Source organism: Pogona vitticeps, chromosome 6, assembly GCF_051106095.1.
Source record: "Pogona vitticeps strain Pit_001003342236 chromosome 6, PviZW2.1, whole genome shotgun sequence".
Taxonomy (NCBI): domain Eukaryota; kingdom Metazoa; phylum Chordata; class Lepidosauria; order Squamata; family Agamidae; genus Pogona; species Pogona vitticeps.
The window spans coordinates 60,800,996-60,811,832 of NC_135788.1; the positions used below are offsets into that span (position 1 = coordinate 60,800,996).

The 10,837-nt window shown below is 40.6% G+C and overlaps 1 protein-coding gene across 1 annotated transcript in view; it reads left to right on the plus strand.

Moving 5' to 3' along the window:
* Positions 1 to 8,160, plus strand: part of LOC140707981 (epidermal growth factor receptor-like) — a 91,462-nt gene extending 83,302 nt beyond the window's left edge. The window contains exons 14-16 of the mRNA XM_073002560.2: positions 3,561 to 3,660; positions 5,128 to 5,285; positions 7,192 to 8,160. Coding sequence (XP_072858661.2) covers positions 3,561 to 3,660; positions 5,128 to 5,285; positions 7,192 to 7,234 — 301 coding nt within the window. The 3' untranslated portion in view covers positions 7,235 to 8,160. The remainder of the gene's footprint in view (positions 1 to 3,560; positions 3,661 to 5,127; positions 5,286 to 7,191) is intronic.
* The last annotated feature ends 2,677 nt before the right edge of the window (positions 8,161 to 10,837 follow it).

Sequence of the window (10,837 nt, forward strand, 5' to 3'; positions counted from 1 at the left end):
TTAACATGTTGGGACAAGTTCAAGAAAGCCATGGTTTCCAAGAACTCAAGAGCTGGACTGGATACCTCCGCCTCCGCATGGATGTTGAAGTCTCCCAGGACCAAAAGTCTTGGGGACTCCAACAGTGCCGCGGAGACGAAGTCCGCCAGCTCCAGTAGGGAGGTGGCTGGATCGCGGGGAGCGCGGTAACCCAGCAAGATCCCAATACCGTCCCTGGCCCCAATTCGCACATGAAGGGCCTCCAAACCTGGCTTCACAACCGAGGAGCACCTTGTAACCTCTAAAGATTTTCTATAAACAATGGTGACTCCCCCCCTGCCCCTCCAGTCTGCCCTGGTGCTGGATTGCATAGCCTGAAGGGCAGGAGAGGGTTAGAGGAACCCCTCCTTCTCCACCCATCCAGGTCTCAGTTATGCACGCCAGGTCTGCATCCTCCTCCAGAATAAGATCTTGAATAAGCTGGGATTTGTTGGTTACAGACCTGGCGTTCAACAGCACCAGGTTCAGAGTAGAGGGCCAGCTAGACTGCCTACCTCGATACTGGCAGTTGGTCACAGTGCCAGAACACTGAACCGCCTTCAAACATCTGTTCACCGTTCTCCTAACACGAGTAGGCATTGTGCCAGCGCCATATCTTCCTCTACCCGTAATCACGGTGATGTTAGAGCCCTCGCTAGGCCAGCAGGCCTTCCTTTCCATATCAGTCAGAAAAGTAGAAAGGGAGAGAGAAAGAAAAAACGGAATAGGCAAAATACTCTTAGGTGATACAACAAAACAATAATAAAAATTAACAAATAATAACTGGGAGTAAACATTAATAATAGTGAAGCATTTACAATAAGTATTAATTATAATGATATCTAAATTATATCCAAATTAGAAGATTCAATAAAATTCAAATTATACAATTTAAATAAATATAATATTGAAATTTAAAATATGCATTTGTTTTAAATGGATTAAACAATAAATAGAATGGGGCAAACTAATAACGACAAACGGAATAAAACAGAATAAAACAAAAAACAACAAAAAATTAAAATAGTGAAAATAAACCCAAGCTTCTCCCCCCATATAATTAGTCCTGTCCTGCAGCACCCTAGGAGAAGATCTTATTTTCATCAGAGTGGTCGTTGGATATGAGTTCAAGTTCATGGGGGCAAGAGCCCCCACCCAGACAGTCAGAGGCAAAACTCAATAAAGCATTGAAAGGAGGAGAGCCACTGAGGACATGATACCTATGCTGGCTCTCTTGGCGTTAGAGAGTCGAAAGGGGAATTCCCCATTCAACCTTTCAGGGTCCACTGCTGAAAGCTGGGCTTCTCTAGCCATAAATAATAGCAAAGAGTCACAGTTCCAATCTCGCCCTCCAAGAAGCTCTGAGAGAAAACACAGCCAGCCGGTATGAGATTTCACAGGCTTCAGTCAGACTCTCAGTCTCTCAGTTTCCTAAGCACAGGCCCACCCGACTCCTTCGAACAGCGTTCCAGAAAAACATCTACTTCTGCTTTATTTACTATGCAAAAGCCTTTGACTGTGTGGACCACAGCAAACTATGACAAGTCCTTAAAGAAATGGGAGTGCCTGACCACCTTATCTATCTCCTGAGAAACCTATATGTGGGACAGGAAGCAACAATTTGAAATAGACATGGAACAACTGATTGGTTCAAAATTGGGAAAGGAGTACGACAAGGCTGTATATTGTCCCCCTTCTTATTTAACTTATATGAAGAATACATCACGCAAAAAGCTGGACTGGAGGAATCCCAAGCAGGAACTAAGATTGCCGGAAGAAATATCAACAACCTCAGATATGCTGATGATACCATTCTGATGGCAGAAAGTGAGGAGGAATTAAAGAACCTCTTAATGAGGATGAAAGAGGAGAGCGTAAATATGGTCTGAAGCTCAACATAAAAAAAACTAAGATCATGGCCACTGGTCCCTTCACCTGCTGGCAAATAGAAGGGGACGATTTGGAGGAAGTGACAGATTTTACTTTCTTGGGCTCCATGATCACTGCAGATGGTGACAGCAGCCACGAAATTAAAAGACGCCTACTTCTTGGGAGGAAAGTGATGAAAAACCTTGACAGCATCTTAAAAAGCAGAGACATCACCTTGCTGACAAAAGTACGAATAGTCAAAGCTATGGTTTTCCCTGTAGTGATGTATGGAAGTGAAAGCTGGACCATAAAGAAAGCAGACCGCCGAAGAACTGATGACTTTGAATTGTGGTGCTGGAGGAGGCTCTTGAGAGTCCCGTGGACTGCAAGGAGAACAAACCTATCAATACTAAAGGAAATCAACCCTGAGTGCTCACTGGAAGGACAGATCCTGAAGCTGAGGCTCCCGTACTTTGGACATCTCATGAGAAGAGAAGACTCCTTGGAAAAGACCTTGATGTTAGGAAAGTGTGATGGCAAGAGGAGAAGTGGACGACAGAGGATGAGATGGCTGGACGGTGTCTGCAAAGCAACCAACATGAATTTGACACAACTCCGGGAGGTAGTGGAAGATAGGAGGGCCTGGCGTGCTCTGGTCCATGCGGTCACGAAGAGTCATACACGACTAAACGACTAAACAAAACAAATCTAGGCACCCCCATCAGTAATGTATTCCATAGAGAGGTGGCCATCGCTGGGAATTCTTGTGGAATGCCACATGGTAGGACCTATTGAGACAAAACAGCATATGTTGAACCATCTGGCACCAGTCCTTAAGAAAGGATTGAAGCCAGCATAATGCTTTACCCCAGATTTGACAGCTGGTCCAGGAGGATGCTGTGCTCAATGGTACTAAAAGCCACTGAGAGATTCAGGAGAACCAACAGGGTCACACTCTCCCAGTCAGCCTCTCATAACAGGTAATCAGGCAGGATGACCAGAATTGTCCGTATCGCATGGCATGGTCTGAACTCCGATTGAAATGGATCAAGACTATGTCGTCCAAGAAGTGTCCTCCAAGAATGCTTGCAACTGGTCAGCCATGGTATATTGGCAACAGGGCAATGGTTATTTAAATTGTCTGTCAGCAAGCTGGCCTTTTTAAGAAGGGCCACATCATTGTCTCCTTTAGGCAGGAGGACATATATCTGTCCTACAGGGAGGATTTTATGATCTAGGTAGCCCATTCAACCGTCACTTCCTTGGCTGTTTTTAAAAGCCAGGAGGAGCATGGGTCTGACTGGGAGGTGGTGGCCTTAGGACCTGCAAGTGCCTTGTCTGTGCCATTAGGCTTCACAGGCCGAAATCGACCACTATAACTGGCCAAGACAGGATGTTGGACATCTTGAAATGACTTATTACCTTACTAATGGAGTCAAGATGGCCTCAGTCTTAGCATGGAAATGGGCTGCAAACCATTCACATGTAGAAACAAGTGGTTAAGGGCCCCAGAAGACATGCAGCTTCTGTGAGGTCTTGGAACACCCTATAAAGTTCTGCCTGATGGTTAGCTGCCTCACTAATGAGCCTGATGTTGTGTTATGAAGACCCCTGAGTTTTGAATGTGATTTGTTCCTATTCTTGACTTGCATTCCTTTTTCTGTCCCAATCAGAGAGCCACGGGAGTTTGAAGAAGATTCAGTGTGCTTCCCATGCCATCCAGAATGCCTGGTGCAAAATTCAACTGAATTTGGTCCAACATGCAAAGGACCAGTAAGTGTACATGATTATGAAAACTTACTTCAGTGCTCCAGTGTACAGATATCCCAGTCAAAAACTAATATGTGTTACAATGCTCAGAGGGCAACAGAGCAAGTACTTGTCAAGGAAGAATTGATATGGCTAGGGGCAAAATACTCCCAGCAAAGTCCAGAGTATCCTCTTTGTTCTATTTGGGGGGTACACACATCAGTTGCACTCTAGGCTTCTCTTTTAGTAGAATGAGGTGAAAGCATGTGCAGAGTGTGTCCCTTGATAAGCTCACCTATCTTTATTTCTAATAGTGACACTTAGAGAGGAAGCTGTGGAACTCTTTTTATATGGGGAGATAATACCAAGGAACATCATGCGCATAATAATAATATATTATTGCTTGGAGCAGCAAATTAATAACTGGCTTCCCAGTCCTAATATTAAAGAACCGGTTCCTAATTACTGCAGATACCATTGGGACGTAATAGACAAGGAACACATTCTTTCTCAGTCAGCCATGCATTCCTTTGCTTCTGAAAAATTCAGACATTCTTCATAATATAGGAGAATAAAATGAAAAGCATTCGATCAGTGTCAAAATATTTGAAGAGCTAGGTTCTTTACTTACTAAACCTCTTACTAAACTAAATGTATTTGCTAGATCTAATTGGAAAAGAGGCATTAAATTAATGAAATTCAGTAAATGTTGACATAGAGTTGATCCGGCAAAGGTCCATAGTAGGTGAGACTAGCAATTGGATTTAGGCAACTGTGTTTTAAATTATAACTAACCCATAGTGTTTGGGAAACTGTGATATAGTCTATGTAGGAGATTAAAGTTTGGCTCAAGCTGGTGAGAAGGGAGGGAAATCACAAGATGTTTGAATTGCAATCTTAATTTGTCAGTTAGAAATATTCTATATAGTTGAAAGTCCCACCATTTCAGATTTTTTTGTAGAAATTGCCCATGCTTCCACAAAATGCAGAACTAAAAATTCACAGGTATTCTCAATTCAAGTTTATGGAGAAAATGTAAAATAAAAAAAATACAGGGGAAATACATAAAAACATTGTAAATCTTAGGTGCTCTTGGTCAGTCAAAAGGCAGATCCGGGAATAGGTTCAATCTGTACTGGATAAGGTTAAACTCACTCTGGAGTAACAGGCTTGGAGTTTGGAAGTACTGTACTACTTCACTCATCTCCAAACCTGGAAGTCCAGATCTTGGCAGTGACCGGGAGTGCAACTACACAGTTAAACCTGGTGTGCCAGCTGGGCCTGTTCCTTGAAAAGTCCGATTTGGCTACAGTGCCACATACCTTAGTTAGATCCCATTTGGACCACTGCAACACACTGTGCATGGGACTGCCTTTGAATACAGTTTAGAAACTTCAGCTGGTGCAAAATGCTGCAGTCAAACTGTTGACTGGGGCTGGTTACAGAGAACATGTTCCTCTCCACAATCCATATTTTACTTCATTTTTACAGGGTCCAGACAACTGTACAAAATGTGCCCACGTAATGGATGGTCCTTATTGTGTTAAATCATGCCCTGCTGGTGTTTTGGGTGAAAATGATACCTTAGTGTGGAAATATCCAGATGAAAATTCAGTATGTCAGTTATGTCATCCAAACTCTATCTGTGGGTGAGTGAGTAGAGATACTTCTAAAACATGTCAAATAGATGGGCTTAAAACATGTTACTTTGTACACTTCCCCTGTGTATACAAAAAGTAATAGAAACTTAAGTAGCTCATGTACATGAAAAGATATGTTGAACGTATAAATGCATTTGCCACACTGTGTTTTGCGTTTTCCCCAAGAAAAGGCTTATTTTATACTGCTTGCATTTCAGCTTCCAATTTTTAAAAAATCAGCATGAAAACATTTATAGATGTTTGTATATATTCTTGTGTGCACAAAAACCTGCACTTATTTTTGCATACATCTTCTCCAGTTTTTCCCTTTTTTAATGCATTTTTCCCAGTTCATCCTTTTGCATTTGTTTTTTTTTTCCTTATGTATTCGCGGTTGTGCAATTTATTTGGAGAAATGTGTAGCATAATTTAAAGAAGTGTGTAAAAAAGAGGATAATTGTGCTCTGGTACACATATTGCTTTGGAAAACATGAATAAGGTCCATTATTATTAGAATGTGAACCAAACAAATAATTACACCATCACTAAATGCAAAGTGAATAATATTAATTATTAATTAAATAAAATATTAATTAAATAATTATATTTAATCAGTAGCTTTTAGAGAAACAAGATAGTAAAGAAAAGAAAAAGGTATGTAGAAGATAGAAACTGAATGATAAGCAGTAAATTTTCTTCATAGGGATTTTAACCAAGAAAATGATAGGATTTAAGAGATAAATGACTGTCAGTATTGCTTTTGTGTACGGCGTTGAGACTGTTCTGACTATTTTCAAAGCCTACATGTTCTTTTCAGTTATTGGCACCATGTCCAGATGGACACTTAATTTTACATAGGTTGGCCCAAAATGTAGCCCCAGTTTTAAGATCCTCATGGGTGAGAACTATACTGCAACCTGCTGTATGGTTAATGTAATTTATTCAGGGGCTCTCTATCACAGGATTGCCCTACTAAAATTTTAAACTAAACTGTTTTAAAAAAGATATCCTTTTATTTATTTATTTATTTATTTATTTATTTATTTATTTATTTATTTATTTATTTATTTATTTATTTATTTATTTATTTATTTATTTATTTATTTATTTATTTATTTATTTATATCCCGCCTGTCTGGTCAAACGACCACTCTATCCTTTTTGCTGAAGAAGACTTCTATACCAAAGCATCTTTTAGTTGATCCTAGTTTCTCTCTTGCAACTTGAGAGATAACCTTCTGTTTCTGATAAGAGCACACATCCATGATTTTCAGATACTCAACAGATTCTTTGTGCAAGCCAAGGGCAATACTAGTCCTAACACATCCTAGCATATTTTTCTAAAGTCTAGGACATGAGCTAAAGTGGTCATTTGAGAATATAAGAGCATGGGGCAGGGTTTTGTCGCAGCAAGATCAGTTGCATTTCAGGAGGGCCCCTGACTGGGACCATTTGGTTTCGACCACCCCAAATTTGGGGGGGAGGAAAGGACTTTTACTGGGAAAAGTGAAAGCCTGAAGCAAGAGAATCTGACTGAGAACCGAGGAAGGCCGGGTGATGCCTGGATTTCCTTCTCTTTGAAGTCTTTTTTCTGAAAGTAGAAATTGAGTGGTGCCATCTTGGCACAAAGCTATGAATGCCTCAAGCAGAGAGCGGAAAAGTACAGAATGATTTTGAACTTGAAGTGGCTTGCTTTACATATGGAACTCTTAAGGACCTAAACAATGAAGAGATGATACTGGAGCAGAATCAAACTAGATCTTAGTATAATCCTTAGCAGAGAAAACACAGGCCTCAGAGAAACTAGGCCCAGGAACATTCACAAATATCTCAGGCAAATAGAGGAATATTCACACATCGTATGGAATGTCATTGTAACACCTTTGTTTTGCCCATCCTCCTTTTGAACTGGCAGATGGCTTGGTCCTGGAATGCAGGCAGGAGGAAACCAGCCATGACAGGCAAAACCATTCACACCATGGAGCTGGAAAAGAAAATGATGGAGTCAACCACAGGGGGGGGGTCACTGGACAGTGACTGGGCTGGAAGATCTTCGACTTCTCTTTAGATTACAGGACAAAGGGATTTAGTGAAATTAATAAAAATGATAAGGTTTCTTTTCCTTGCATATCTTGGACTCTGTGGAACACAGGCTTGCTCTTCACATGATACTGCTCCAACAAGGAGGATTATATGCATAATCTTGATGGGGATTGTACTTTTGATTGTTTCAAGTTTAATTGCTTGAATTATTTTACTCCTCTTTGTGCTACCATGTGTGCCACCCCAAATGTTGCTTCAGCGATAAGGCCAGGTGCTGATTTAGATTCAGCCATTTTATTGTTGTCAGAGAAATTAGGCCCAGGAACATTCACACATAGCTCAGGCAAATAGAGGAATATTCACATATCGTATGGAATGCCTTTGTTTTGCCTATCCTCCTTTTGACCTGGCAGATGGCCTGGTCCTGGAATGCAGGCAGGAGGAAACCAGCCATGACAGGCCAAAACATTCACACCAGGGAGCCAAAGAGCCAAAGAGTGAAAGGCATATATCAGGGCCCAGGAAGGCTACACATAAACATACCAAAAGATAAGATTCTTTCCCCAGACATTCAGGAGCATCTTGGTCATAGGCCAAGGACACATACGCACACAATCTACATATTTATAGGGAACCAATGGATCAGCATAGTTGGCATCACTGCCCAATGAGGGACTGGATGCAAACTTGGGGTACAAATGACCAATAGAATTGTAGCATTTTATGACTCTTTGTATCATTATAAAGCATATATACACTGTATTTTCGGGATCCTCTCTGCTTTTAAGAGAAGTCCCAGCTGACCTTTTATTTACCCAAATAAAACTGAGCCTTTGATTCAGCTATTGCGTCTATGCCTGATTCCTTGCCGGAAAACCGAAACCCAAATCTGGCCGGTAACAGAGAGTGTGTGCAACCTCTCAGAGGAAGTGACTAGACCTATATCCTCCCAGACCAGGGAGACTGGTGAGCATTCCCCCCTTATGAGGCTTGACTGGGAGAAACATAAAGAAGGAGAAAGACTGAATGATAAATGTTTTTTGCCCCAAGACATTTTTAATTAATTAATTAATTAATTTTGATGCTGATTAAAGTTACGATCCTGTAGTCATATAACAAAAAAGAAAAAAAGTAATAATGTCACACACACCCAGTTCCCCTGTTTGTTCTTCTACACACCCAGGTTCACTTTCAGGCATGACATTTAATTTTCACTTTTTTCCGCTGCCACCAGAGGATTTGTTCCTCACTATATCACATATGACGAATAGATCAGTGTTATCTAATATAACAATGGTTATTTATGTGTTTAGAAATAAATCATATAAAGTAAATCATGGAAGGTCTCATTTTATTCATTAAACTATGCTTTGATAACATTTATAATTGGTCAGGTAGAGTTATTTTAATCAAGGTATTTATTTCTTTCTTATCACTTCTAACTCTTTCCAATCATAAACACATAAACCATACAAGACTTGTCCTTTTCTTATCTTATTCTCTATCTCTTTATTACTCTTCCTTAACACAATTCTGGTCCTAACTGACTAAACTGCTTCTCTCAAACTGATATCACTAACTGAAGTTCCTAACTGAAAATCCCTAACTGATCTCTCTAACTCGTATCCCTAACGCAAACCAAAGAAATGAACATGTGAGTACCAAAATATTTGCAACTGCAACAATTTTCTGAGAGAAGGGTTGCATTTTCTGACAATTGCAAGGGTACAAGTATTTTTGGCCATGACCGTATTAATCTAACTTATTCTACTAACATTTATAATTATAATTCCATGTAATTACCTATTTAACCCCAAATTATGCTCCTTTAACTACTAACTCTTCCTAAACAATATCTGTCTCCCCCCCCCCTTGTTAAACTATTTTAGCTATATCTATTGGTTTCTCCTTTTCATTTCCCCCCCCTTCCCATTACAGGACCCCTTCATGGATTGCTGCCTTGGCGTGGCAAAGGGGCTTGAATAATTCAGAGAAGCTATGGGCTATGCCATGCAGGGACACCCAAGACAGACAGGTCATAGTGGAGAGTTCTGACTAAACACGATCCACCTGGAGCAGGAACAGACATGCCACTCCAGTATCTTTGCCAAGAAAACTCCATGGACAGAAACAAATGACTAAGATACATGACGCTGGAAGATGAACTCCTCAGGTCGGAAGGCATCCAACATGCTACTAAGGAAGAGTGGAGGACAAGTACAAGTAGCTCCAGAGCTAATGAAGTGGTTGGGCCAAAGCCGAAAGAATGCTCAGCTGTGGAGGCGCCTGGAAGTGAAAGGAAAGTCGGATGCTGCAAAGAAAAATACTGCATAAGAACCTGGAATGTAAGATCTATGAACCTTGGTAAGCTCACTGTGGTCAAACAGGAAATGGCAAGAATAAACATTGACATCCTGGGCATCAGTGAACTAAAATGGACGGGAATGGGTGAATTCAATTCACACGATTATCATATATACTACTGTGGGCAAGAATCCCGTAGAAGAAATGGAGTAGCACTCATAGTCCACAAGAGTGGGAAAAGCTATAACCCGATATATCAAAAATGATAGGGGATTGGAATGCTAAAATAGGGAGTCAAGAGATAAAAGGAACAGGTAAGTTTGGCCTTGGCGTTCAAAATAAAGCAGGGCAAAAGCTAATAGAGTTTTGTCAAGAGAACAAGCTGGTCATCACACTCTTTTCCAACAACACGAGAGGCGACTCTACACATGGAAATCACCAGATGGGCAATACCAAAATCAGATTGATTATATTATAATCAGCTCCAGGTCTTGTTTTTGCTGACTCTAGAGAGCTTCTCCATCTTTGGCTGCAGAGAATTTAATCAATCTGATTTCGGTATTGCCCATCTGGTGATTTCCATATGTAGAGTTGCCTCTTGTGTTGTTGGAAAAGAGTGTTTGTGATGACCAGCTTATTCTCTTCATGAAACTCTATTGGCCTTTGCTCTGCTTTGTTTTGAAGTCCAAGGCCACACTTACCTGTTGCTCGTTTAATTTCTCGACTCCCTACTTTAGCATTCCAATCCCCTATAATGAGAAGAACATCTTTCTTTGGTGTCAGTTCTAGAAGGTGTTGTAAGTCTTCATAGAATTGGTTAGTTTCAGCCTCTTCAGCATCAGTAGTTGGTGCATCAACTTGGATTACTGTGATGTTGAAATGTCTACCTTGGATTTGTATTGAAATCATTCTATCGTTTTTGAGATTGTATGCCAGTACAGCTTTTCCCACTCTTTTTTTTACTATGAAGGCTACTCCATTTCTTCTACGGGATTCTTGCCCACAATAGTAGATATGATTATTGCTTGAAATGAATTTGCCCGTTCCCGTCCATTTTAGTTCACTGACACCCGGGATGTCCATGTTGATTCTTGCCATCTGTTTGACCACATCCAACTTATTAAGGTTCATAGATTTTACATTCCAGGTGTACACAGTATTTTTCTTTGCAGCATGTCCACAGCTGAGTGTCCTTCGGCTTTGGCCCAACCACT